The sequence below is a fragment of the Cyanistes caeruleus genome, chromosome 4 (assembly GCF_971803275.1).
Source record: "Cyanistes caeruleus chromosome 4, bCyaCae1.hap1.1, whole genome shotgun sequence".
Lineage (NCBI taxonomy): Eukaryota > Metazoa > Chordata > Aves > Passeriformes > Paridae > Cyanistes > Cyanistes caeruleus.
The window spans coordinates 14,332,967-14,360,073 of NC_141704.1; the positions used below are offsets into that span (position 1 = coordinate 14,332,967).

At 40.3% G+C, this 27,107-nt stretch overlaps 3 protein-coding genes across 12 annotated transcripts in view; 2 read left to right on the top strand and 1 right to left on the bottom strand.

The window, feature by feature from the left end:
- Positions 1 to 24,835, top strand: SLC26A4 (solute carrier family 26 member 4). Of its 4 annotated transcripts, XM_086886767.1 has the most exons (21): positions 1 to 843; positions 1,165 to 1,304; positions 3,492 to 3,602; positions 4,004 to 4,086; positions 5,224 to 5,414; positions 5,863 to 6,027; positions 8,669 to 8,821; positions 8,933 to 9,015; positions 9,964 to 10,111; positions 12,446 to 12,559; positions 13,325 to 13,402; positions 13,598 to 13,693; positions 15,121 to 15,227; positions 16,554 to 16,623; positions 16,943 to 17,035; positions 17,134 to 17,229; positions 18,099 to 18,329; positions 19,774 to 19,828; positions 20,151 to 20,296; positions 21,479 to 21,562; positions 22,067 to 24,835. In XM_086886767.1, exons 1-21 carry the CDS (start codon positions 91 to 93, stop codon positions 22,088 to 22,090), a joined length of 3,021 nt encoding a protein of 1,006 aa, XP_086742893.1. In that variant the 5' UTR covers positions 1 to 90; the 3' UTR covers positions 22,091 to 24,835. The 4 variants fall into 4 exon arrangements, with proteins under 4 accessions (XP_086742893.1, XP_086742894.1, XP_086742897.1 ...); XM_086886771.1 differs by lacking the exon at positions 4,004 to 4,086 and having other exon boundaries at positions 656 to 843; XM_086886768.1 differs by lacking the exons at positions 20,151 to 20,296; positions 21,479 to 21,562; positions 22,067 to 24,835 and adding an exon at positions 18,663 to 18,685.
- Positions 23,139 to 26,039, bottom strand: LOC147653439 (uncharacterized). Of its 2 annotated transcripts, none has more exons than XM_086886799.1 (2): positions 25,737 to 26,039; positions 23,139 to 25,555 (listed from the first exon to the last, which is right to left on the bottom strand). In XM_086886799.1, exons 1-2 carry the CDS (start codon positions 26,034 to 26,036, stop codon positions 25,424 to 25,426), a joined length of 432 nt encoding a protein of 143 aa, XP_086742925.1. In that variant the 5' UTR covers positions 26,037 to 26,039; the 3' UTR covers positions 23,139 to 25,423. The 2 variants fall into 2 exon arrangements, with proteins under 2 accessions (XP_086742925.1, XP_086742926.1); XM_086886800.1 differs by having other exon boundaries at positions 25,341 to 25,555; positions 25,697 to 26,039.
- Positions 25,897 to 27,107, top strand: part of CBLL1 (Cbl proto-oncogene like 1) — a 7,876-nt gene continuing 6,665 nt past the window's right edge. Inside the window, exon 1 of one of the 6 annotated variants that reach the window (XM_086886786.1) lies at positions 25,897 to 26,047. In XM_086886786.1, coding sequence (XP_086742912.1) covers positions 26,035 to 26,047 — 13 coding nt within the window. In that variant the 5' untranslated portion in view covers positions 25,897 to 26,034. Of the gene's footprint in view, positions 26,048 to 26,297; positions 26,589 to 27,107 lie in introns of those variants that run through there. The other 5 variants (XM_086886787.1, XM_086886790.1, XM_086886789.1 and 2 more) reach the window with 5 other exon arrangements.

Consider the following 27,107-nt stretch of genomic DNA (forward strand, 5'->3'; position numbering starts at 1 on the left):
GCCACTTCTTCCCACCGAGGCTCCTGCGTGAGCTCGGGGTGGTTTGGAGAGCAGGTGCTGTTTATTAGGCAGTTATATCTATGCAAGGAGATGACTCTCAATACTTGGGTCGTGGGACACAGCAGGGCTCTGGGAACTCTAAGGAGGCTTCTGTGCGGGCCAGGCGGCTTGCGAGAGCGGCTGGTCCTATCTCGTTCCCTCAGGCTCGCCTTAACAGCGAGCACTTTGGCCGGCCGCCGCCGGGCAGGTGGCTCTTCGGGGCAGAGGCCATCAGCTGTCGCGGGCTCGTGTGCGTGCAGCAAGCCCCGCTCCGCACGCCCCGCAGACATTCCCCCGCCGCCTTTGAAGTGCAGCCCCCGCCCGAGGGGACGGGCGCTGTGGCTCGGGGAGCGCCGGCCGGAGCAGGGCCGACGAGGGGGCACCGGGCGGCGGGGGGAGGGCGGACGGAGGCGTCGCCCGGGCCGGCCCGGAGCCGGGTCTCTCTGTTTCCCCGTAAATAAAGCGCCGGGCCGTGGGCGGCCGTATAAATGCGGCTGCGGCGGGGCCGGCTCGCCCTGCCCCAGGCCGGGGAGCGGGCAGAGCCGTCGGAGCCGCGGTTCAGGACGCGGACAGCGCTGCGGGGCCGCGGGCGCGGCGGCGGGGCCGGCAGGGGGGGCCGCGCTCGCCGCCCGCCGCCTCAGGCGGGGCCATGGCCGCGGGCGGGCGGGCGGCAGAGCCGCTGCCCGAGCTCAGCCACTACGTGGTGGCGCGGCCCATCTACAGCGAGCCCGGCTTCCAGGAGGAGAACGAGCGGCGGCCGCCGCTGCCGCCCACGCTCCGCGAGCGGGCGCAGGCGGCCTGCAGGTGGGTCCGAGCGGCGGGAGGGAGCCGGGGGGCGCCGTCCCGGGGCCACAAACTCCACCCGCCGAGGGATGAAGAGCCCCGCACGCCGGGCTGCGGGCACGTCCCGGCTCCCCTGCGTACCGCAGCTGCCCGCGGGCTGCTTCCTCAGAGAGCCCTCTTTTGACACCACTTCGTGCCCCGTCCCTGTCTGGAAGACGGGACTGTGACAGCCACTGCCCCTGAAATTTAAATGTGCATCACTCAGCTCTCTGTCACTCTGGGGCTCTTGGGGCGCTCCGGTTGCAGCTCCGTGGGGTGCGTTCATCACTTGTTTTCTCGCAGATGTTCAAGGAAAAGGGCATTTCAGATTGCCAAGTCCTTTCTGCCCATCCTGGAGTGGCTGCCCAACTACCGGGTGAAAGAGTGGCTGATCAGCGACATCATCTCGGGGCTCAGCACCGGCCTCGTTGCCACCCTGCAAGGTAAAGCCGGGCATGCCGGCGCTCCGCTCCCCGGGACGTCCCCATAAGGGAGCCGGCCGAACACGGGGACGTTATGCAGGTGGAATTACAAATCTGAAGCTTGTTATTTAATACTAGATATTAGGTATTATTTTGCAATGAATAATTTATGGTTTTAATTTATTCCTTTTTCCTTCCTCGGCTAGAAGATTTAAATTTCCTGTGATGTGCTATAAAGATGTATTTAACTTTTCTTCTTTACTCAAAGAGTATTTATTTTGATATTTAAAAATTTAATTACATTGTGATAAATCAGATAGGTCGTGTGGTCTTATTTCTCTTTCTGGGTTGTTTAAGCCTATAGTTCTTCTGCAACTGCCTACAAAAATCTAGTTATTCACCTAAAATAATCAACCTTGATATCTACTCCTTTTTGAAATTCACCTCCTAAGGTTGTTCAGGTCTCTGCAGAAGACAACCCTCAAAGAGGTGGTGATGTATTCACATTTTTAAAAAAAAATTAACTTGATGAATATTTAGAGTACATGGCTTGCAATATTAAGCTTTCCTTACTTCCTTATTCTTCTTATTAGTAAAGCTTTCTGCAGATGAACAAATAGGAAAATGGCAGAAATTTGTTCCAATGAGCTACTTAAGGAAGACTCAGAGGGCAGAACCATCCTGCCTGAGGCAGCATCCATCTAAGACAAGACTGACTATAACCCTGACACATCCACCACACTCATTTCTTTAATCTCACCATTAATTTCTTTAATCTTTCACAATTTTCACAATTTTTTTTAGGACTGCAGCAGGCAAAACTAGCTGTGACAACCCCACACTTTCCCTCAATGGAAATTAAGTGTTTGCAGAAGGGGACAAAGATTTACATTGGGAACAAAGAAAGCAGTTTACGCATTCCCGATTAGACACAAGTATTCCCTCCTGTCTGTTCCCTTGGAGCATGCTAGGAAGGCAGAGACTGTCAGAAAAAAAAAGCATTACAAACTTCTGCCCCAGGCAGGGGGTGATCTGAGAAATAAAGGAAGTGATTCTTTCCCAAAGAAGAATGTCAGAGCTGGAAGATCTTTGCTGAAGGTAGTGGCACAGTTACAGGATCCCTGTGCCTTTTTAAAATGAACTGGGCTGGATGGACCTTTCATATTACTTATAATTACTATTGTGCTTATACTGTAACCTCCTTACTTATTTTTTTTTTTTTCAGTGCCCTGATTTTGTCTTAATTAGAATCCATTTGTAAAACAAAATTTTTAAATATACTGTCTGGTCTCCCACCTGTGCATTAAAAAAAACAAGTAGAAAAAAAAGGGGAAAACCCAAATTAATGCAAACCTACACCTAGCTATAATTAAAAAAAAAATCTGAAATTTTAGAGCATACATTACAGGAAAAATTGGCCAAAATATTTGCAAAAAATAAAGGCTTCTGGGATCTTGAGGCCCCTGAAGTCCCTAATTCCCAGCAACTGCATGTATTGCTCACAGTCCTCCCATCACCCACAGTAGTAAGACCAGGACTTCAGTTGTTTGAACTCTTGATGGGTTTTGGAGAATATTTGAAGGAGAATACTATACTCTGGCCAACAGGGATATGATTTTGAAGGCAATTTTTTTTTATTGCTTGCTGGATTTGACATCTTGCTCAGGTATGCAAAGGAAGAAGAACTGAGACTCTCAAATTTATATGACTTACTATTGGTAGATTAGTTTTTAAGCTGCTACTGGGAAAAGAAGTGGCTCTATTTTCACAAGAGCTGAAGATACTCTGCAGCATGTTTGTCATGCAATAATTCAGAGTCTTGCCCTTGAAATTTCTGTCTGTAACTAGAACCTTCACATATCCTCCTTTTCTCTCTAGAGGCAAGCTCTCTTGCAACAATGTTCTTACTTAAGTTTCCTATCTCAGCCTGTGTATGGGGCTACCTATGCAAATATAGGAACATCTTTCAGTACTTACTCTGGTATTCAGCTACCAGCATGGGATATACAGTCATTTACAGCCCTCAGTACTCACTCACTCACTCACTCACTCACTCACTCACTCACGCCCGCAAATGACTTACAGACAAAACGTATTCTAAAGTGCATCTGGACCAAAGCAGTAAATCTTTCTGAAAGTCTGTTCTAGACAAGATAGTAGATTGCTGAGAGATTTTAAATGTGATATTTTGATGATCTATCATTTCAGGTTTGGCATATGCTTTGCTGGTTGCAGTCCCTGTTGGATTTGGTCTCTATTCTGCTTTTTTCCCCATCCTGACATACTTTTTCCTGGGAACATCAAGGCACATCTCAGTTGGTAACTGCATGTGTTCAAGTTACAGTGAATTATCTATTACAAAGTGCTAATCCTTACTGCAGACATTTATATTTCATACAATATAACTATTTTCTGAGACAAATTTGCTGTGGTGAATATTAGTATTGATGGATCTTGGGAAATTAAAGCTTATTTCTTCTTTATACAGGCAATTGTGCATAATAGCTAACTTCAGGTATGCCCTTAGTTTTTGCTTGAATTTGTGCTGAAGTTTAAATCTACACTCTATGCAAGAAATGACAACATGAAGGCCTCAGTAGGCAGTATGAATGACAAACATTTCATCTATCAGCTAAAGCTCAAGATGGCTAAAACAGAGCTCTTTTAGTCTTCTCTACTTAGCCTTACTTGCTGCATCCTTTTTTCATTACTGTGGACAGTATCTTCTTCTTGCCTGTCATGGAGACCCAGAACTTGTGTATCCACTCCAGCCTCACTCTAGGTCCTCACATCAAGGCTATGGGTAATCCTTGTTGATTCTTTCTGAATACTTTCTTTAGAATATGAGGTTTGTTTCCTGTCAGTTCTTGCATTTAAAATTCTTTTACAGTGTGATCACTGAAGTTCCTTCTTCTTCATTCTAACAAAATGTAGTCTTTCCTTGTTCATATCTACCAAGAAATACATTGTTTTCCCCTCCCAGAGCTTTGGCATGATACTACCCTTATTCATCAACTTTTTTCTCTGCTGCATCAAAAATCTCTGTATGTTTGCTTAACTTTGTTAGCCACTTCCTACCCTACCAAGCAGCTCACATTTGCTATCCAGATCTGATTTGTTATGTCTACTTATGGTGGCATTCCTACTTTCTAAATTATCAAACACTCCTTTTTTTTTTATGCTTTTCCCAATGTTCTTATTCATGAAGTATTCTCTAAGGTACCTGTAAAATTAACTTAACCTTCTTTGAGACATTTTCCTTTTCTGCATAATTTTAGTAAATAACTGAAACAAATATGATTACTTTTAGATTGTTTTGCTGACACAATGATCACTTTCTCTGTACCTTGCCCAAAGTATAGTTTCAGTCATCTTTAGCCAAAGTAATAGCACAATACTACCAAAAGATGTGGTCCTACCCACTGGATCATGTTCCTGCCACAACCATGGTGTTGAGATCCCTGATCATGTGGCAAGCTGGACCAGCTGAAAACTAACCATGACTAAAAAACAACCAACCAAAAAAACCACAAGCAAATAAAGAAACCCCAAAACTTAAAGATATAAACCTTGCTTTCACCGGTGTTGGTGATCTACATTGTCTGGTTGTGATGCTGATATACAGGAGGTGGTTGGATCATGTTGAACATGTTGCCCCTTTGGCCCTGGTACAGCCCTAAATTGGCTCAAGCAAAGCATGGAACCACACTTGTATCTGTATGTAAAATGTAAATTATTTAAAGAAGGAGCAGTATTTAAGGAAGGTGCAGTATTTTTGTTATATGTATGCAGTGCCTGCAGCTCTTGGTCCCCTAATAGTACCAATGTATCCCAGTTACAATTTTACATGGTTTTTCTAACCTGGAGTTTCTTGTCTAGTCTGATAAATGCATTTTTTCAATGTGTGTTAATCTTTAGTGTGTTCTGTCTGTCATTACAGGTCCATTCCCAGTAGTCAGTTTGATGGTGGGATCTGTTGTATTGAGCATGGCCCCTGATGAGCATTTTCTCATAGAAGGCAGTAATGCTACAGGGACTAATGGCACTGGGGCACTGATAGACACTGAATCCAGAGATGCACAGAGAGTGCTGATTGCTAGTACTCTCACATTCCTGGTTGGAATTTTACAGGTAAAATAGCTGACTTGAAAACACAAGGTTGACCCTGCTTTAATGTTAATGGCAGGAAAATACCTACTACAGCAGTCAGACATTTTCCTGTAGTAAAACACGAAAATGAAGGAAGTTATCACAAACCTTTAAAAGCTTCTTATCCTCTGTAGAGTCTCTGACAGCATAACTGGGAGCACAGAGAACAGAACAGCCCTTCAATTGCAGACCAGAAGACCTGCATGAAACCGAGTACTAATGGTGCATATCCTGGAGCTTCCTTTCACACATTTCTTCAGGTCCCTTTATTTCCTTGGATAGACAATACTAAGCTACACTAGGCTGAAATGGGGGAAATATGGACCTAAGACTGCTTCAACAAAGAGAAAAAACAAAGCATAAGAAATGTCCAAATAAAAGTGTACATTTTTGATATTTAATAAGCTGTTATTCTTCATGAACTTTCCAGGTTATATTTGGAGTTCTCCAGATTGGTTTCATTGTGAGATACCTTGCAGATCCACTAGTTGGCGGATTCACAACTGCAGCTGCTTTTCAAGTGCTTGTGTCACAACTGAAAATAGTTCTGAATGTTTCAACTAAAAATTATAATGGTGTCCTTTCCATAATATATGTAAGTATGCCCTTCTAATTTGCTTTAGTTTTATGACAGATATTTTTATATAATTTCATATTTTCTGCTTCCATTTCACACAGGGATGGTTCATTTATATGGTGGTAAGTATAGGGCATTCCTTTAGCTCTCACTTTCATTAAGATCTGCAGCTGTTCATTTATAGCTGTGGAGCTATAAGCAGCTGCCTTTGGGGTTTCCCAGACAGAAAGTCTAATTGCCATCTTGAAGTCATTTACAGACAGCACTTTTTCACATGAAGTTTAAATGTGATTATCCAGCAAAACAGTTTTTCACTTCTGGAGATTACAGTTTGTCTCATCCCATTCTTTCTCACTTATTATGAAGGACATTTGATCATTTATTGACCCTGTCAGGTCATCTCTCAAAGCTGGCAGTCCTAAGGCTCTTTACACTTAAACACAGCAGGTCATTCTGGTAAAGGGCATCATTCTTCATTTCACACTGTAGCCATGCATGTGAATACCTAAAGGATGCAGATTCCCAGCCTTTGACCAGGTACCTAATGGTTAGCAAATGTGAGGCTGACTGTTGCTGTCACAGCTCCATTTGTTGATTTTATAGAAAAATGGAGAAATTTATAGATTTTATAGCTAAAATGGAGAAATGTTTTGGCTGTGTTATCCAAATACTGAATTCCTAGAGGTCTTGTGTCACAGAATAGTATCCTTTTCCAGGAAAATTATTCAGAGTTGTGTCACTGACTTCAGCATGAAAGTATCCAGGTTCACAGTATTTTAGATTTTCCATTGCACTTCATATTAGAATAGCAGATTTCTAAAAGAGGCTGTTCTAGGGGAAAAACAATTATTTGGAGATTTTACATGCAAGTTCTGGCAACCAGACTAGCAAAAATACAACAGACATCTAGATTAACAATAGTAGGATGAATATAACTATATTATAAGGTAAAAATTAAAAAAGAAATCTGGAGGACTATTTGTGGGGGAAAAAAGTTATTATCTTATGGGCCTTTTCAGAACTAATAAAAACTCTTCCCCTCAGAACAAGGAAAGTTAGATGAGACAAAGTACTGTATAAGAGATCTTACAGCTGATCTGGCAGAATGATGAACTTGTTAATCCAGCATTTTTTTTCCATCTCTTTGTTTATTGAATGTATTGTATTTAGTATAATACACTTTTTAAAAGGACTAAATAGTTCTTCCAGCTCCAGCAAGCCTGAATGGGATGCTGACTTTTTAGGTTAAAGTTCAAAACTTCTGTGGTGTCACAGGTGAGCTGGACATGTGTTTGCAGATGCACGTAGAGCAAAGAAATTGTTATTTCTGGTCTGCTCAACCAGTGATTTTCTGTGTCTGCTTCAGCAAGTTTTGGACTTGCTTCAATAGTGTTGTTTAACAGACTGCAACAGCAAGCATCCAGCATTAGCAGAATCCACAACCCAAGTTAGGAAGTTACTGTTTCCCTGTGAAGTGAAGCAGTGTAAGAGGTGGTCAGCCATTCTTATGGGATCTGTAGTAAACAGTAGAATGGGCAAGAAATGGCTTCAGTCAACCAAGGGACACCATCTGATTCAGTGTTTCAGGAAGGCTTCTTTAGCTTAGAAAACATAGCTGATTAAGCACTTAGATGTTGTATTTCCAAACCAAAGTCTGTTCAGAAGGGTAGGAGTAGTGCTGCTGCTACAAACCTCCTCTTATGTTTAAACCAAAAGCTCATTACTGGGGGAGATGACCAGGATACAAGAAGTGTGGCTCTAGCCTCTTTTCTACCAGTTCTGCTACAGGTACTTCACTATGCACAGGATTACATTTTCTTGGAGACAGGAGGCAAGTGAGAACTACCCTGATGCTTAGGAGGAGGACAGAGGTGTATTTGTGACTTTTCTGTAATCATCCCTTCATGTTTTCTCTGTACAATAACTTGTAATAAACAATAGGATCAAGCAAGGGCACAGGAAGGGTAGAGAAGGGAGCTGCCTATTGCAGCCCAGTTGTGAGTACTCCAGTCTGGGGCTGAACTCTGTTGGGAGGGTTAATTTACTGTAGATTGGGATAGTGGCTGCTTTTCTGAAGTGCAGGAGTCTCCACAGCCAGGCAGGACCTGTGTGTTCACACTCATTCTCTGTTAGTCAGCAGTAGAAAAAAGAACCATGTGAGGCACGGACCACGTGTACTGGGCATGCAGTGAAACAGAACTTTGCTCATGAGTCTGCCAACTCTCTTTATAAAAATGAGAATCTCCCTTGCTATTTGTCAAAGTGAAGAAACTATAGATCTTCCTTTCCTTGCTCTGATACAGGTAGAGGTAAAACACAGGTGGAGAGTTAGCTCTTTTTACTTAGTAATAATTGACTAAAAACTGGGAAGCAGAAGCCCCCTATGTGGACAATTCTTGCAATTATGCTTTTTCCATTAAATTATTAAATATATTTTAAATATAATTTAAATTATTAAATATATATTATAGAATATATTAAATCCATTTACTGATTCTGTAGCATCTTGACAATACATTTTCCTCAGGCTTCTCCAGGCTTGAATGAAGAATTTACTTGGCCTCCTCAAAAACCCTATGTGTCTGGATTGTCTCATGAGTATTTGCACATCCTTCAAGTGTTCATGTGTTTGTTTTGTGTTGTCATATTTATTTTTCAGACTCTTGTTGAAACATTTGAAAAAATTGGTACCACCAACATTGCAGATCTTATTGCTGGACTCCTCACCATTTTTGTCTGCATGGTAGTTAAAGAAATAAATGATCGGTTCAAACACAAGATACCTATACCTATACCCATAGAAGTTATTGTGGTAAGCAAAGGGGCATAACAAAAACTGAAAACAGATAAAGTGGATGGGTCTAGCTAGAGGAAGACAGGGATTCTTTTTAAGTCTTAAAACTGTTGTTTTATTTTATTACAGACAATAGTGGCCACTGGCATTTCATATGCTGCCGACTTGGAAAAAAAATACAATGCAGGCATTGTCAAGAGCATTCCAAGAGGGTGAGTGTCTTTGTTTTGGGGGGAAAAGGTACTATTTTAATCAGCTAAAAATGACTGTAGTAAGAGAAAATGCATAAAAGAAACATTGAGAGCTGTAACCTGAGTTTAGAACTCAGATATGGAGATTTTCTGAGTTTTACTTCTATCAATTATGCCACCTAAATATGTTGCCTAGCTTTCCTTCTTCTGTAAAACAGGCTTAGGAATGTCTATCTAATTGATGAAGTCCATCTGAAGATTATTTGCTTCCTGCTCATGAAGTGACTATAGACTATGGAAAATGGTTGTAAAAAATAAGGATTTTTAATAAAGAAATTCTACCTAGATTTAATTTCTGTAATCCTGAGTTATCCCACTGCAGTTCTTATTCATGCTGCTACTGTTATCCAAATCAACTTTGTCACTTCCATACGCATTGGAGCAAGGATGTTGAGGATTACACTGGTAGAGACTTCCACTTGAAAGATTCAGAGCACTTCACAGTAGTAACCTTCACATTCCATTTGGTATTCAGGGCTTAATTAATTAAAATTTGTGAAAACACAGTAGGGGATAAAATGCTTCTGAGATCTTACTGAAGAAACATGTTAACAATAGTATGACGTGTCATTAACATATTTATGTAATTCATCATACTATTCAATGCATTCTTTATTCGATGCTTCAAAAAATGTAGTTTTTCACTTTGCTATCATAAGGCCAAATCTCAGTCATGCTGAGAACAATGGGAGCTTTGTTGCTGACTAATAGCATCAGGATTTGGGCTGGGGTGAGCTAGATAAGCGTGTACTGTATGTCAATGGGCTGTTTCCACCTTTTTATTAACTTGAAACATTACACTTCATATTATAAGCAACCTGTATGCCTCTGCCTCAAACTCCTTGACAGTTCTGGTAAGAACAGAATTCAATCAAAGTTGGTAACACTAATATATTTTCTAAATGCTAGATTTTTGCCTCCTGAGCCTCCAAATGTCAGCCTGTTTTCCCAGATGATTGCAGCCTCCTTTTCCATTGCTATTGTTGCTTATGCTATTGCTGTATCTGTGGGGAAGGTATATGCAACCAAGTATGACTATGCTATTGATGGAAACCAGGTATGTATAACCAAATAGTTTATAAACATAGTGAATGTAAAACATGTTGACCTATGTAGCCAAATGAAAACAACACCATTCACACACATTTTTCAGACAGGCACTGAAGTCTGATAGGTGTAAGTCTTTCAGCTCTTGAAAAAAAAGTTAGCTTAAATGGACACACAGGAATGAGCCAGATCCTTTTTCAGTATGGCATTTTCATACTCTTTCATTCCTTCTGTATTGGTTTAGTGACTGCAGTAGCTCTAAAAGGGCTGAGCACTGTAAAGGGGAATTTTCTGTTGATGTCAAGTTGACATGGCCTAGCAACCTACTTTCCATTTCCACTTGTAATGCATATTTTGAGGTACATTGAGTGGGCAGATGAAAGCAATATCAAGCTAAGAAGTTGCTTTGGACAGCTTTATTTAGGCTTAGTCTTCATGAAGTATTTGAATCAGCTGAACTTTACAGTTAATAAATTGTTGTACCTCTCAGCATGACACCAGTTACATCAATACAACTATACTTGTAACCTGATAGATCAGTCCTGCAACTTCACAAAAGAAGTTAATGTGTACCAGCATATGAACGTGCTGGAGTAGCTGTGTGCACTAAATGGCTGAACTGCTTTAAGCATTGGTTTCTAGGGGCACAGAGCTAGAATGTGACATGAGTTGTGCATCACAAGCTCTTACAGGATTCCCGCATTTGTTCAATGTCTTCACTGGGGGTTATGTTGCTTGGCCATGGTGTGGAATTAAAATGTCAGAAAGCTTCCTTCTCCTGCATCTGTGCTAATTTTTAATTTTATCCTTTGAGCATATTAGAAAATGCCCTCATTGCAACAAATAGATGAGTACTTTGTTTAATGAGTCCTTTATTTTAGTACTAATAGATTACATAAAGTTTGAGTTTAGAAACACTGTTTTGCAGTACATAAGAAAATTATGCTTCTGTTTGTCAGTTTACAATCCTCAAAGGTCATATCTGGTAACACTTGGTCTTAAAGTTGACCAAAATGCACCAACTTTCACTTTAATAAATTTCAGAGAATAATACATAAGCCTAGAAGTTCTGTTTATGTTGTTCTGATGTTGAATATGTTGTTCTGCCAGCAGTGGTGTGCTTCAAATATACTGATTAAATATTGGAGTAGAAGAATTAGTTTATAAAAGCAAAGTGTCTTCCTTTCCTATGTTACAAATTTTACATGTAGAAAATACTAAATGCAGCCCAGGATGATGGGCAAATCATCATTTGATGTGGAGAAGCTAAAGTAACACCATAAAAGCAGGTAGTAAAATAATTTTGAAGGACGAGTTGATACTATTATCTACCAATGTCTATATTGTCCTCATAGATCCAGATTATTAACACCTAAGAACACTAGGAACTATACCTCCAGTATTTTCTCACAGATCACAGTGGTTACCTGTGAATAAGCAGGAAATTGTTTAGGTCTGTTCCTGCTCTTGTAGCTGGAGCTAAATGAAAATTAAGAGGAAGTTTATTTTTGTAGAAAAAAAGGGAGACAGTCAAAATCAAATCTTAAATTATATTTTAAAAAGCTTACAGTGAGTAAAAAGCTCTTGTGCCTGTGTCAGCTGAGAAAACAATGTTTCTGTCAATTATATGGGGTTGATTGCAGACAGCTCCCAAATACTTTATTTCCCAGCAGAGGGATGGCCCAGATCCCAGGATGTGAAGCTCCCAGGGTCCTTGTCACTTGAGCACAAAAACCAGCATCAGTAGGTGCCGGCATCTGTGACCCGAGGGCAAATCTATGAGAATGCTGCCTGAGACTCAGCATGAGCTCATTGGGATGCTAAGAGTGAAAAACTTCTGACTCAGCAAACTAGAAGTTTTCAGTGAAACTGTGTTTTATTGCAAAGTTCCTTAATAGTTCTGCTAATAATACAATGCTTTGCATTAGTTAAAGACTTGTCTAAACTCAGACTATTGTACTGATCGAAATAATTTGTTTAGCTGATGATACCTGGGAATTAAATTTGTTCTAGTACTCATTTCTTGATGCAATTATTCCAGTGTAATTGTTATAAATGTTAGGTTTGGTAACATTGATGGAAGTAAGCTTTAAACACCTTTGTACTCAGATGAGTATGTCCACTTCAGGGGGAGTATACCAGCTTCTTTGTGTTGGTGAAGGCACTGTGCGGCACTGGCACAAGAGGAATTTGTGTAAACATTTAACAGCTATTACTAACTAATACTCTTCTTAATATTATTGTGCTACCTACTTTATCAACTACTGCAGAAGCTATTGTCTTTCTCCATTGAAAAACTGTCTTCAGGCATATTTATTTACAGCATTATCCAATTCTCTTTCAGGAATTTATTGCCTTTGGGTTCAGCAACATTTTTTCAGGTGCCTTTTCTTGTTTTGTTGCAACTACTGCTCTTTCACGGACTGCAGTCCAAGAAAGTACTGGTGGAAAGACTCAGGTAATGACCTCTTCTTACTAGTACTGTGCACAAATAGATTTTATTTTGTGTAGTGCACAGATTTCACCATGAGATGAAAACAGTCCTAAGACGATTGTATTGCGGGCTCATGGAAAGCCATGGGTGTCTTTAGCAGCTCAGCTCTAGTAGTGAATCATTTCTGTAGCTCTGCCAGAAGAGGGCAATCAAGTTTTACATAGCATGTACCTTAGGGGTCAGAAATCTTTTTAACTCTAGTTCCCCATAATTTAATTTCCAATTAGAGGACTGAGTTTGTCACAGTAGGATGTGGGAGGAAATCTCTCCCAGCTGGCCATATCTTTAAGCTCCCATGTGCTGGCCTGAGAAGCTCTGCCATTTGCTATTCATCATCAGCCATGGGACATCCTTGTCATGTTGAGTAAATGACTTTGTTTTACCAAACTACAGTTGTGAGGCCCTTAACAGTGAAAAACTACGGGTTATGCAGCAGCTCCTTTTCCAGCTTACACACAGTCTGCTCCATTCATCTGTCTCTGTAACATAACCCCTCAAGAGCCAGTACCTTGTGTTTGTTTAGATTTCCTGCTTAAGTGAATTCCCTCTGTGTTAGCTGAAGCACATAATGGTTGCTCGCATATGCCTAAACACAATGACGCTTTGGCAGGTCTCCCTGTTCCGAAAGAAATGTAATGTGCAACTGTTGTGTACCTTTTTCTTTGTAATCCTAGAAAGAGATGATAGACTCGTAGCAAGTTCATTTCCTATAAACACTTTTCTTTGCAGGTTGCTGGTATAATCTCAGCTGGGATCGTTTTGATTTCTATTGTTGCCCTGGGGAAATTGCTGGAGCCCTTACAAAAGGTACTGTACTCTTCCTCTGCAGCACAGCCACATCAGATCCAAATGCTCAACTATGATGGGCAAGATTAATATCACTCTTTAAACTGTGGTGACTGATTCCAGACAGGGCTGTGGTTTATAGTGTGTCATACTGAGCACTATCTTCATATACATCTTTGCTTCTGAATACCACTTTTTCATTATTTTTCTCCACAGTCTGTGTTGGCAGCTGTAGTCATAGCTAACTTGAAAGGGATGTTCATGCAAGTGTTTGATGTTCCCCGTCTATGGAGACAGAATAAAGTGGATGCTGTAAGTAACCTAATTTTTTTTTCTCCTAAATGTTTTTGTCCAGTTCTGGGTTTTTTTACCTTTTAATGCCATCCAAGTTTCTCTTAACTACCACATAAACAGGATTTTGGGAAGTTAACATCAGAAAACTTTTATATGCATCCTCAAAATGCCAATGCCATGACGTCAGTAAAAAAGTCCCAATTTTTAGGTCAGTATTCTGCTAATCTTCTTTGTTCCCTAAATCCTGCAGTAAGAGTGCCAATCAGGGTATTTGTGTGCAGTGATAACTCCTTCATATCCCTTTCCATCATTTACAGCAATTTTGTGTTGATACGGCTTGAAAAGCAGAACAAAGATGGAATGTTTCCACCTTTACCATTCTGATCTTATCTTTTGCACTGTTTAAATGAGTCAGAAAAGATGACCTTTCCTTAATTCATATACATATATTTATGTTGTTACCACATGAACATCCCATTTGCCTGAATAATCTCAGCTAGTCCTGAGAAAATATGTTTTCTTGTTGTAGCAAGACTAATCCAAGCTAGAATTTGGATTCATTTGGCATACTAAGGGATGTATGAACAGACTTTTCTTATGAACCACTATAATCATATCTCAGGGTACTTGCTCACATCTCCCATTGTATATTCTTTGGAACAAACCTTCACTGTGGCTCTTGGGGCAGGAAAATATTGCATGGATGACATTTTTTCCATGCAGTCCTTACTGTGCCTAGATTTTACAGTGTCATTGGGGAGTACCTGTTTTAGACAGGTCTCAAATATTTTAGTCAATCATTTACTGATTTACAGACAAAAGATCCCACTGACTTCAGTGAGAAGTGCAAGCACTCAGCTTTTTAAAAAATTGCATCTACTCCATGGGCAATGATGTAGGAAAGAGCTGAGGAGTGCACTTCAACTGTTCTGCGTGAATATTCAGTGGAGATCTTAGAGAAGTGCCATCAACCTGTTAATATTAAATACATCTCTTCGCAACAGTTCTTTCTGATTCTTAGATATCACTGAGGAATCCCCTTCCTTCCCTATATGTCTGCATGGGGGACATCTCACAGTATTTTACATCTTAGTAAAATAAAACTCTTTCCAATTTTTAAAAAATATTAACAAAGATTTCCATCACCAGAAATAAGTAAATGCATTGTTTAATTTCACCAAAGGAATCAGATCCTTAAAAAATACTGTTATGTTGAAAACCTCCTTATTTCCTAAAAAGTTAACTATGCCTAATAAGATAATGATGGATGAAAGCATCTTGGAGAAAGAAGACTTTTGTATGTAAGTCAGCTGATTGCTAATGTGCTAAAATCAGTTCCAGAGTTAAAATGTGCTTCTCATATTATCTGGTCTAGTGTTTATTTAGCATGATTAGGAGTCATATGTTAAAATTAAAACAATTTATGTTTGTTATTTCTTCCCCAGATGATCTGGGTTTTTACATGTATAGCATCCATCATTCTGGGACTTGATTTGGGATTACTTGCTGGACTTTTGTTTGGATTGCTGACAGTTGTGCTGAGAGTTCAGTTGTAAGTAATACAGTATCAGAAATAATTATTAGTCTTATATAATGAAAAAGGAAGATAATATGCTGAAACACAAGATGATTTTTTGTATCTGCTTGGGCTTTCAAAAACTTTGAAATTAAAAAAAATCTCTTTCTTTTAGAAAAAGACACTCTTTGTGTGCTATCATTTACTTACAGTGATAAAAGAGAAGATGCATTATTTTATCAGTATTTCATATCATGTTGGCCACTCTGGTGGTACTTAGCCATATGTTTTATATGCATCCACACAGCTGAGTTCTGAAAAGGGACAGGAACATTCTAGATCAAATATAAACAGTTGTATGGCTTTTGTAATTAGTTGATCATGATAGTAACCCTCAGCAGGTAATATTACTACAGTATGTTGCACATGCCAATAGCCTTTTTACTTACTGCTTGGACAAGACTGATTGTATGGCTGTAAAAGAAGAGCAAGAGAAAGCATGAGAATAAGAAAAAAAAATTGTGCTTCTGGCTGATTTGTTGCTGCTTAAAGAATATATGGAGTGGAATAGTGAGAAAAGGTGGATTTGAAGAAACTTATTTGGTCTTCTTGTTATTTTCCATTGATCTTATATCTGAAAATACAATATAACTTCTTTTCTTCAGCTTTCAGTCCAGAGAGTATGGTAACTAGCATTACCAAAGGATAGTTGCACTGTCAGCAAATGTCTAAAAATAAAGCCTTGTAAAAGTTGTTACATGATAATAGATTATAAAAAATTAAATCTGAAGAGCCTCAAAAAAACATTCCCAAATTAAACTCAGATAATGTTACCAAAATATAAGGGGGACATGAGGCCCTACAAATTTGAAAACAATTTGCTTCAACTCTTAAATATATATCTGAAGCCTGCAAAACATTTTGATTTTGTTGTTGACTGAAATAAAAATTAAAAAGGCTGGAAAAAAAAGATTTATATAATCTAAAAAGAATGTAAATGTATTTCAGTTGATTTGAAATGGATAAAAGCCATCTTTCTTTTTCAGTGTAAAAAAACCAATTTTTTAAATTTCAAGCAAACCAATCGCCTTTTAAAATATTTTCCTGGTTTGAGAAACCAACTGTTCACTCAGCTCTTAAATCAAAATGGTGCATTAAGTAGGCTGAGACCAAAGTACCTTATTTTTATAAAGGCCCTTTCACTTCAGTGACGCAAAGTAGCGGCAACACTTTGCAAGTCTGTTAGTTTGGCATTAGAAGACAAACTACGGGAGTCAAAGACACTTTGTATGGAGCAATCCCTTCAATTCTGTGAGTGCCCAAGAATGACATTTACCTTCACTGTATTTTTATTTCTGTTAGTCCTTCATGGGGAGGCTTTGGAAACATTCCTGGCACAGACATCTACAAGAAAGTCAAGGACTACAAAAATGTAAGTCATTGCTGAGTTGTTTTCCTTCAGTCTACATGTCAGTGTAAGAAAAGGTCGTGCCTTGCATATTGTACACAACTTGAATTTGGAAGTGGGGTCCTCAAAGATAACAAATTTCAGCATCATCTTCATCCAGATGGTTGGTCCATCTTGCATGCTGGGGCTGTAAGCTTCTAAAAATGGAATCCCCTCAATCATCAACAAATCCATGCCATTTTTTTATAATTAGATATGTAGTTGAACTGTTGAAACATTTAAACTGCTTCTTATTAGTCAAAATATGGCTGTTGCTGTTGAACCTTATATTATTTGGCAACAGGTTATAGAACCAGAAGGTGTGAAGATTCTCAAGTTTTCAAGTCCAATTTTTTATGCTAACATTGATGGACTGAAAAGCAGCCTCAAATCCACAGTAAGTGATAAATTATGCGTTTGGAAGCTTCTTAACTATCCGTGAGATTTCTTTAGAATTATACTTGAATTAAGTTAATTTTGGTCCATTCTCTGTAGGTGGGATTTGATGCAGTCAAGGTATATAATAAGAGACTCAAAGCACTGAGGAAAATACAAAAGCTAATAAAGAAGGGAAAATTAAAAGCTACAAAGGTAGGCCTTTTTAAAATTATTTATTTCTATTTTTTCTCAAAGGATTACTGTTGAAGCTTTTTAGTTAAGGCTTAATTATGAACTACTCTGTACTCATCTTTAAAATAGAGATGAAAAGTGTGACTTGGTACATGGTAGTACAGTTTATAAGTAGCATACAGAATTTATAATACAACTTACAGTTTTAATCACCTAGACACTAACTTAGAGTTTCTAACTACCTGGACCCTCTCAGATCAAGTCAGGCCAGATGTTAATTAAGCATTGTTTAGTGTATCAATGTAACAATCATAATCTAGACTTAAAAATTATATGAAAGAAGATGAGGCACCAGTACTCAGAGAAAACAAAAGACAGTGAAGGCATCCCTTGCCCTTGGGGGTTTCTCACTGTCAGCAGCAATTTTGGTCCAAATTTCCCACACAGGACTTGCCATACAGAGTGCTCTGTGCACTTCCCTTTTCTCTGATGGGGTCACCAGCTACACCTGGTTGCCCACGTGCCTGGGACCTTCAAGGCCAGCAAGGAAAGGACAGATCAGCCTGGTACCCTGGGACCTTGAGGCTAATAGGGAGAGGAAGAACAAACTGGTTTGATTTGTCTAATTGGTTAACAGGACCTTCAGGGTCTGAAAATTAAGGAAAAGGGAAGAAATACACAATCTGCTCAGCCATAGAGAATGGATTGCCTTATAAAATGGCATTACTTATGCTAACCACAGTACCAGACTGGCAGCAGGAGATACTGGTCACAAGTGTCTGTCTTGTCAATTCCTTCAACAGAAGGTACTACAGGGTGGTATCTTCTATAACTCCCAAACTTTCTCCATTATTGAATTCTATATTCCATATATATCATCTGCACATTAGAATGGCATCATCAGTGAGCCTGGTATTAATAACGAAGCTTTTGAGACTGATGAGGAACCTGAAGACAACCAGGATCTTCAAGTTCCCACCAAAGAAGTGGAGATCCAGGTGGACTGGAATTCAGAACTCCCAGTCAAAGTAAACATCCCCAAGGTGCCTATCCACAGTCTCATTCTTGATTTTGGAGCAGTAACCTTCTTGGATATTGTAGCTGTGAGATCAATAAAAACGGTAAGGGCACTTTTTTTCTGATGTTCTGTGAAAATGAAACTAGTCAGTAGTGTGTAAATCAAGAGCTGTTATCTGAAGTTAATTTCTGAGTTTTAAAAGGTATGGTGTTGAAAAATACCATCAAAATGTAAATGTGAAAAATACCAGCAAAATATAGAATATTGGCATGTATTTCAAGTAGGAAAAATGCATTCAAAGAACAATATGAAGGTTGCATATTCAAGTACTCAAAAAATTTAACTTCAAAATGTTGTCCACTTATATGCATATGTTATGAAATATTTTAGTTATATATTTTCTTTCCACATGCCTCCTGCTTTAATCTGGGCACAGGATGATGCTCACTCAACACAGAGGTAGTAAAAATTTCATCTTACTATCCCAATTCAGTCTTTAGCCACAAGATTTATGTATTCATTCCTTTATTTATTCATTCCTTTTAATTATGAAGGAAGAATGATTAATTTCTTTAAAGTATTTTCTGTGGCTGGTATCAAGTTCTTCATCAACACTCCTAATTAATCTTCAAACTCACAGTACATAATAAGGAGATAATATTCCTTCCTAGAAAGAAGAAAATGAGATGTAAAGATTAAGACCAAGTATTTCCATTATTTTTTGGTGCCCAGTTACAAGTGTGTAGGACCAGACTGTTCAATCTTCAGTATTTTCTGATATTTGTATGTTCAGATTGATGCTTTCACTAACTTAATTTTGCAGTTGGGACTACTTAGCCTATCAATAAAACCAGATCTTTACCATGACTCAAGTTTATCGGTTAACAGAAATAGAATTAATAATCACCTCTGAAAACACTAATCTAATAGACTTGGCTGCCACCAGGGAGCCAGGGGTAGGTTCTAGGTTCTCCTGCCTTTTAACTAAGTGAAATACAGGAGTAGTGTGTGCCTTCCATCAGCCTCCTGCCTAGTTATGTGGGAATACGGGGTTTGTTGACATGACTCTCTCTGTGTGTAGCTTTTTCATCCAACAACAGGCTCATCTGGTGCACTGCATGAGGGAAAAATCTGTGTAAGAAAACCTGCATGTGCCAGTGAATGAGTGTATCATATCACACATACATGGGGGAAATAAAGCTTGTGCAGACCCATGTGATCTCACTTGGAGAGATGATTATTCGAATTTTGAGAACAGAATGACAACCTTAATTAGCAGCAATGCTTGTGCATGTAAAATGGATAGTTCCACTTACCTAGTTGAAGATAGGCCTCTTCAGCAGCCAGGTACTTAACTACTGGATCTTGAAGTATAGCAGTACCTTAATTATGATGAATAAACAAATTGTACTATGTGGAATGAAGACAGTCAGAAAAAAAATGAAGTGTGTGTGCCTATACATTACACAGATGTACAGACATAGATGTATTTTCTCCTTACAGACTTTATTTATTGATGTCCTTGTTGCAAACTTTTTTTTGTTTAGATAATTAAAGAGTTCGAGAGAATTGATGTGAGAGTATACTTTGCTTCATATCAAGGTAAAATATCCAAATATTTCTACTTTCTCTTATGCAAAGAATAAAATGAAGGTGAGAAGGGATCTCTAGATTTGTCTGTGGTAGCATCTGCACTAATAAATATGTGAACTGTAACACTGATAAGCATTGTTGGCTCCATTGGGACACAAAAAAATCATGGGGTGTAAAGGAAATATAGAAAGTAAAAATCAAGACTAAACTATAATTGATGGATTAATTTGGCTGAACATTTGATTTTTGACAGTTGCAACCATGTACTTTAACATTTATTTCTTAGATTACTTCATATTGCATTAAACTATTATGACTTTCTTTTATTCAGACAATCTTATATCTCAGCTGGAACGGGGTGCCTTTTTTGATGACACTGTCAGAAAAGACATATTTTTCTTGACTGTCCATGATGCTGTGCTCTACATAAGGAATCAAATGACATACAGTGACAACCAGGACCCTATATTTGAGAAGGTAAGCATATCCAGCTGTACCTTTCTCTTCCTCCACCATCTAGCACTCATTCTTGAAGTTTCCATGGCACATTTGAAAACTAGACCTAGAACTGCAGTACAAAAAAAGTGGGAGTGTAGTAAACTGGGAAGCTTCTGTAGTACGTGAGTATTTTTCTAGATGAAAGGAAGGGTCTGTCAACTCCAGGAGCTTGCTAGTGAAAAGAACATGAGAAACAGCACATGTGGAAAATACTCCATCCTAAGACACATTTTTTAATTTCTGACTACTGGCATCTTAAGAACCTCATCAGCTGGACTTTGCACTTGGAACATTATATTTAATTGTTATCGATGCAGTTTTCTTCAATGTGTCTATAATACTTCTTTTGGAACCTGTGACACTATCTTGTGGAGATGGGTTCTCTAATTTTAGATTATATGACAAATATTTCCTGCTTGCTTTCAGCCTGCTGGACTTCTGAATTGTTAGCTGCAATGAATAATCATTCCCTGCTCCCTTTCCCAACACTCCATAGACTTCTGATCAAACCTATAATCTCCCTCTACTTGGCATGGATGTGTATGGAAGCTGTTCCACACTAGTGTTCATTCCTGCTGCCCTTCTCTGTGCATTTCCTCATTGTATTCTGTGTTTTTTTCAGATAACCAGAAGACTGTAGTATTTAAAGATTTGCTGCACTCTGCAGCATTTAAAGCATTCAAAGGGCCTTTATTAGGAAAATGGTCATATAATGTCCTCCTGTCTTTTCACCACAATTCCTTTCCTAACAATCATTATTACAGTATAATTAATAAGTAGAATTAAAATTAATATTACTGATAATTAACTAGGATAGGATCCTTATTATAACTTTTTCATACTAATTTTTATAGTAGAGATTAACACTTTTATAATGCTATACAGCTTGTAGCTGTATATGCTATACAGTTTAAAGACAGATTTTGTTATTTTTACAAAGCCATAACTAGTCATGTGAACAGAGACAGGCAGGCCCAAAGGCTCTGCAGTTTGTAAGTTCCTCTCAGCTGAACTAAATCATCGTCTTTGTCAAGGAACAGTAAACAACAGACTCTTCTAAGTTGTGGAAGTTATTTTAAGGTACTTCAGAGTAAAAAAACTCAGTTTCAATGATATGGACATCCTGTAACTCATCATGTTTCTTAATTTCTTTCTACCAAGATTTCACTCATGCAGGAGTCTAAAGAACCCATAGAGTTCTCAGAAGCCAGCCAGCCTGATGATGAACTTGATGTTCAGGAAGAGGTATGCAATTCAGAAATAAATGTGTCTATCCCTCTGCCTGTAGCCTTGAGTCATACTATGAGAGTATGGCCCTTGACAGGTACCTTCTCCATAAATGAATACCCTCTCTGGATACTGAATGTCAGTGCTACGTGGAGGAAGTCAAATTTTTCTTAAGATGGTAGTGGATTATATCAGCTTAAATATCTCTTCATCTGTCCTGCTTTAGGATTATTTTTGCCTTACACAGGTTTATAAATAGATCTTAACACAAGCTGGGTGCCTAAAAGAAGACTTTAAGGTTTGAGGCACCAGAGTCCAAAATTATGATCAACCTTCCCCTTTATTCCTCCTTTTAACACAGCAGACAGCTTCTTGCACAATCGGCACAGTTCACGGAAGTTGCTTTCTTTGTACTTTCACTGAGTTTTTAGTTTACACAAACATGATATTTTTCCCAAATGGTGTATACTGAGAACTAACCATGCCCTGTTTCTCTCCACCTTTCAAAACTTATTTCTCTAGGCTATGCGCCGTCTTGCTTCCTGAAGGACTGCTGGCACTGTCCTGCCTGTGAGCGCACAGCAAAATTCATGCACCAGTACTATCTATACCAGCATTTTCTGCTATGAAACCAATCTTTGCACTTGAAGAAAACCCTGATTGTTTGTCTGAATGATACAGATCTCTATAACCCTCCAAATTTTAGCTAACATCCCAGAAATATTCTGGACCTTGATTCTGCAAGCACTTTCTGCTATGATATATATTAATAAAAAAGAAAATCAGAGGACTATTGTGAAAAATGTACTCAGTTTTGGGACTAGTCAGGCAGAAGTTGCACTACACTTTTATCAGTGTGTACAGGATGAAAAGCTGCTATGTTGTCTCCCCAGGAGAGTGGAAGAGACCAAAATCTTTGGATGGCAAGCCTTTTGTTCAATATTTTTACAAAGCCTAGTGAAAGGGCAGGAGCTCTAGCTGGCCAAGGCTTTGAATTTTAGAACATGAGTGTGAGAATATGTGCTGTCAAGCCTTGAAAAATGTATCATGATCATTTTTTTGAAGCAATTCCTTAAATTGCTGCAGGTAGTTGGATCACTGAAAGAGGTGACAGGTGAAACTGTCACATGAACAGGAACTATATATATATAGCACTGAACTATAGGAAGTTTGAAATAGGAAGTTTCTAAAGACCTTTGGATATGGGTTCCTTAGTTCTGTTTTAATCCCACTGTAGCAAGCCTTGCACTACTATTAATGATTGTCCCTTAAATGAAGGACAGACAGATTATTTTGGCTAGATTACATAATCTTCATGAAGAGACAGATCATTACATAAATTAAGGAAAACCTTAGTCCCTGGGTACTTAATGGAATCTGTAAAACAGGCTGATACTGAGTGCAAGCAAGAAAGTCAGAATGTGACCTAGTATTGAGGTTTGGGGTTTTTTAATGGAATATAGCTGTATTTTTTGTTTAATAAATAGTTATATTTTTATAGAGATTTTTTCTTTTAATACTCTACATCAAACTGCTGCTGTTCTTTTACTTATGAAAGTTCATAATGCATAAGTGCAATAATTTACAAAACATAAAGATTTGAGCAGCAAACTTTAATCCTTAGCTAATGTTCTTAATTTTCATGAAGAAGGAATGTACTTTGATGGAAAACAGACTGCTACCTTAAACTTTAGCATTATTTTTTTAAATGGGATAAACCCCTGCATTGTGAGGAAACAGATAAAAACTAAAGCTAAGAAATGTCCAGGTATAAAATGCCTTTAAGTTTAACAATGTGGAAAATTAGCTTCAGTGTATTTAATTCTCCATATTTGATTACATCATAGAAATTTTCCCTCATCACAATGAACAGAGGAGATTTCTGCTGCAGGTAACAGTGGAAAAAAAAAAAAATGTTAAAGCACTAAATACATTATTCTGGCTTCAGGACCTGAGTGAACTCTGCCAGTGTCCGTGAAAAAAAAATTCTATAAACTTTATCCAGTTGGACAGTATCTTGCACAGTAGGTAACAGCACCAAACTGGCATTTTCTAGTTAAGGCACAGACTTCAGCCCTCACAACAGTGAAGTTTCTCAGTACAGACACTTGAACTTAGGTGATGTTGGTGCTCCAGTCCAAGCCAGCAAAGTGCTGTATCCACAATGGACATGGGCCATTTGTCCATAGGATGGGCATCTTCACCCTCTGAGAATGAGGCAAATGTTCAAGAGGCAAATCAGACTTCTGCACCTCTTCAGATGGAACCATTAATTTCTATTGACACTAATGCTTCATCCCAGCCTGTGATTTGACAACTCACATTTTTAACTCTACCTGTCCTCCTCCTGTCCCCTTGCCAGCCTCTCACCAGAGGCTTGCACTTCAGCCCACCTTACTGGCCTGAAGACCCCATCAGGCCATGGCCTGTTAACCTCCTATTAACCTGACTACTGGAACAGTTGCCAGTGCACAAGGCCAGTGACATGTTTTTTAGAAGCTGTATTGCTTTTCTAAAACAGATGTACATTTTAAGAAAGAAGTAAAATATTCTACCTGCTAAGTGAGCTTTCAGCTAATTGTTACACAGGAGACATCTTTCTACAGGGAAGATGGCAAAAAATGGTAGCAGTGAATTTTTTTTTCTCAAGAAAACATCTGCACTGTGAAGTGTGAGTACAGATTCTTACTTGACAGAGATGTCATTACACTATTTTTTAACTTTCTCTAGTTCTTGTCTGTACAGGTATTTAAAAAGCAATTAAATACTCTTCCAGTCTTCCAATTCCTTTCCAAATATGACATCTGATCTGGGATTAATTTTATTAGACTATGATAAAATGCACTTATTTTTGGCCTGTGTATTTGTTCTAGGCATGGTTGTTAATTTAACAGGCACAAAATATTAAACTTTTTCTGAAAAACAGCATTTCTCTCAAAGCCTACAGTGGCATAGAAGAAGAGGTAATATGCAGAATGCATTCAAATGCCCAAGTGGTTATGTGCTTAATTTTCTATGTATCCATCAAAATAATGTATTTTGCAATTAAGCTAAAATTCTCTACAGTTTTGTACTAATTAAAATCTCTTTAAGTAGTGTAACTAGATGTGCTTATCTTTCTCCAGTAGGATGAAGTGGTATTTTTGTATGCATTTTGAGTATTACTGTTCTGTCTTTGCATGTCAGATATTAAATTTGGAGACATATTTTAAGTTTTTTTACTTTTAAAAATCTGCATTTGAGAAGTAATTGTACCCATTAACTAGAAAATAAAGTTGTGCATACTGAAAATGTGCTCCTTGCATCTTTGTATTTGGGGTTTCTTATTTAGTTTGGGGGTTTTTAAGTCTTCTCTGAGTGAATTCCTATTATGGGGACATAAAGCACATTTTGAAGGGATCAATTTCACCATTCTTTTGGGTCTGTTTTGAGGATCAACAAAGACAAAAGGGAAAACCTGTTCCCTCTGCCTTGTGCGGGTAAGACAAGAAATGTTAGACTTTAATGGCAGCTTTTAAATGTTAAGGCTGTAAAGATAATGAGAGACATTGTCTGTAGGGGCACAAGATGCCAATCCGGGAGGCTTTTAGTGAGACAATCACCCATCTGAAGTGCATGGAGTAGAGTTACCCGTGCTTTAGGGTTGTGGAAGGACTGCTCGAGGCCATTTTCTGTTTATAACCTATGACTTCGCTGTATTTTTCTTGTCTTTCTTCAATGCCATAGAAACACTCAGCACCGCATTGAATTACACAGAATTACAAAATGTAAAGTAACATTAAATTCTCTACCGAGCTAGTGAATTCTATTCTATTCTTCTATTGCTGTGAAGCTTCTGAGTGCTCTGGAGATTCACTGCTCCATCGCTCCAACAGCGTGTCAGCAATCTGCCATTTCCACGCTAAAAGCCAAGGCTGCCCACAGCCGGGAGCGCGATGCGGCGTCACATCTTCCCAGCGTGTTCGAAGGCTGCACCGCACAGGCGGCGGCCGGACGGGGCCTCCGCGGCTCCTAAACCGAGAGACCCTGCTCATGTTTTCACTCCACCTTTCCCCTCAAAACCAAGGGGAGACGCCTCCAAATCCCAACTAGTCGTGGCTCTGGACCCCGGCACAGCGGCCCCGCCGGACACCGCGAGGCCGCCGCATTCACCTCCCGCCGCCGTGCGAGGCGGCTCCGCCGGCCTGTTCACCTCCTGCGGCGGTGCGAGGCGGCCCCGTTCCCCCGGTCCGCTCCCGCGGCGGTGCGAGGCGGCCCCGTTCCCCCGGTCCGCTCCCGCGGCGGTGCGAGGCGGCCCCGTTCCCCCGGTCCGCTCCCGCGGCGGTGCGAGGCGGCCCCGTTCCCCCGGTCCGCTCCCGCCGCCGTGCGAGGCTGCCCCGGGCCGGTGCGCTCGGCCGGGCCTCAGCGAGCGCGGCTCCGGACCCTGAGCCCCGCCCACTCCCCCGCTTCCGGCCGCGCCCTTCCGCTCCCACAGCGCCCCGCGCCGCATCATGGACCACAATGGTGAGCAGAGGGAGGCTGGGGGCCCGTCCGTGCCCGGCTCGCCGGGCCCGCGCTCGCCGCCGGACGGGGAACGGCCAAGTGGGGCCAGCGGGCGCGGGGCGGTGCGGGGGCGGCGGCGGCGGGCCCGGCCCGGACCCCGGGAGCGCCGGCGGGGCTCGGGTGCGCCGCGGGGCCTGCTCCCTGCCCGGGCAGGCGCGGCGGCCCCGGTTCTACCTTCGGCTCGGCGCCGCCCGGCGCTGCCCCCGCCCCCAGGGCGCTCGGCCGGGCTGAGGGGCCGCTGCCGGCGGGACGCCCCGTCCCGTCTCCCGGGCGGAGCGGAGCGGAGCGGCGGCCGTTGACTGCGCTGGCCGGGCCGGGGTGCCCGGGCCCGGCAGCACCGGATGCAGCCTGTGGCGTCCCGGAGGTTGGGGAGAGACGCTCGTTTGCCCGCGGCGTTTCCCGGCATCAGTGCCCATAATGTGTTTACTGAGTCCATGGTTGTGGCCCGAGAGGAAACTTCCTCGTGTGCTTAAATTTGGTTTCTTGGTTTAAATGTTCGCCGGTGAGCGCGCTGGCGTAGCTGTGTTCCTTTGCTAGTTAATGCGCTGGCGTAGTGCAGTGAATAAGTGAATGGACGTGGGCTTTTTGCTAGGGAGGTTTTGGAGGTGTTTTCCCTGTCCCTTAAAAAAGATTGCATTATGACTGTATGTGTTTGAAGTATTTGAACTGTGTTTGTGAATTTTAATAAAGCTTAAAATGCAAAAACAAAACTTAAGTTGATGAAGGTGACATTTCAGTAGGTTGCATCACCTCTAATTAGAGCTTCTTTAAGTAGTCTTTAAAGTTTGGTAGGTCTGTCGTAGTTTTTTCTGGACATAATCCTGCAAGTTATTTTTATGCAGACAGGAATTTATTATGCTTCTGTGAAGCATGAGTGACTAATACACTTGCTAGTTTGGGTTAGTTGAGCAGGTAATTCATGTAAATGTTCCTGGATTGAAAGGGTATAAGGAGGAAAAGTGACAGAACCTATTGGCACTTGACTGCCAAGTTTTTGATTTTTAAAATTTGGTTTAGTTAT

Excerpts from the sequence above, each read along its gene's own strand:
- LOC147653439 (XM_086886799.1), bottom strand. The coding sequence starts at position 26,036 with ATGATGCGGCGCGGGGCGCTGTGGGAGCGGAAGGGCGCGGCCGGAAGC. Across the intron at positions 25,556-25,736 it reads GCCTCGCACCGCCGCAGGAG|GAGCCGCGGAGGCCCCGTCC; the intron begins GTGAACAGGCCG and ends CTCTCGGTTTAG.
- SLC26A4 (XM_086886767.1), top strand. The coding sequence starts at position 91 with ATGACTCTCAATACTTGGGTCGTGGGACACAGCAGGGCTCTGGGAACT. Across the intron at positions 13,694-15,120 it reads GACAGAATAAAGTGGATGCT|ATGATCTGGGTTTTTACATG; the intron begins GTAAGTAACCTA and ends TTTCTTCCCCAG. Across the intron at positions 18,330-19,773 it reads CTGTGAGATCAATAAAAACG|ATAATTAAAGAGTTCGAGAG; the intron begins GTAAGGGCACTT and ends TTTTTTGTTTAG.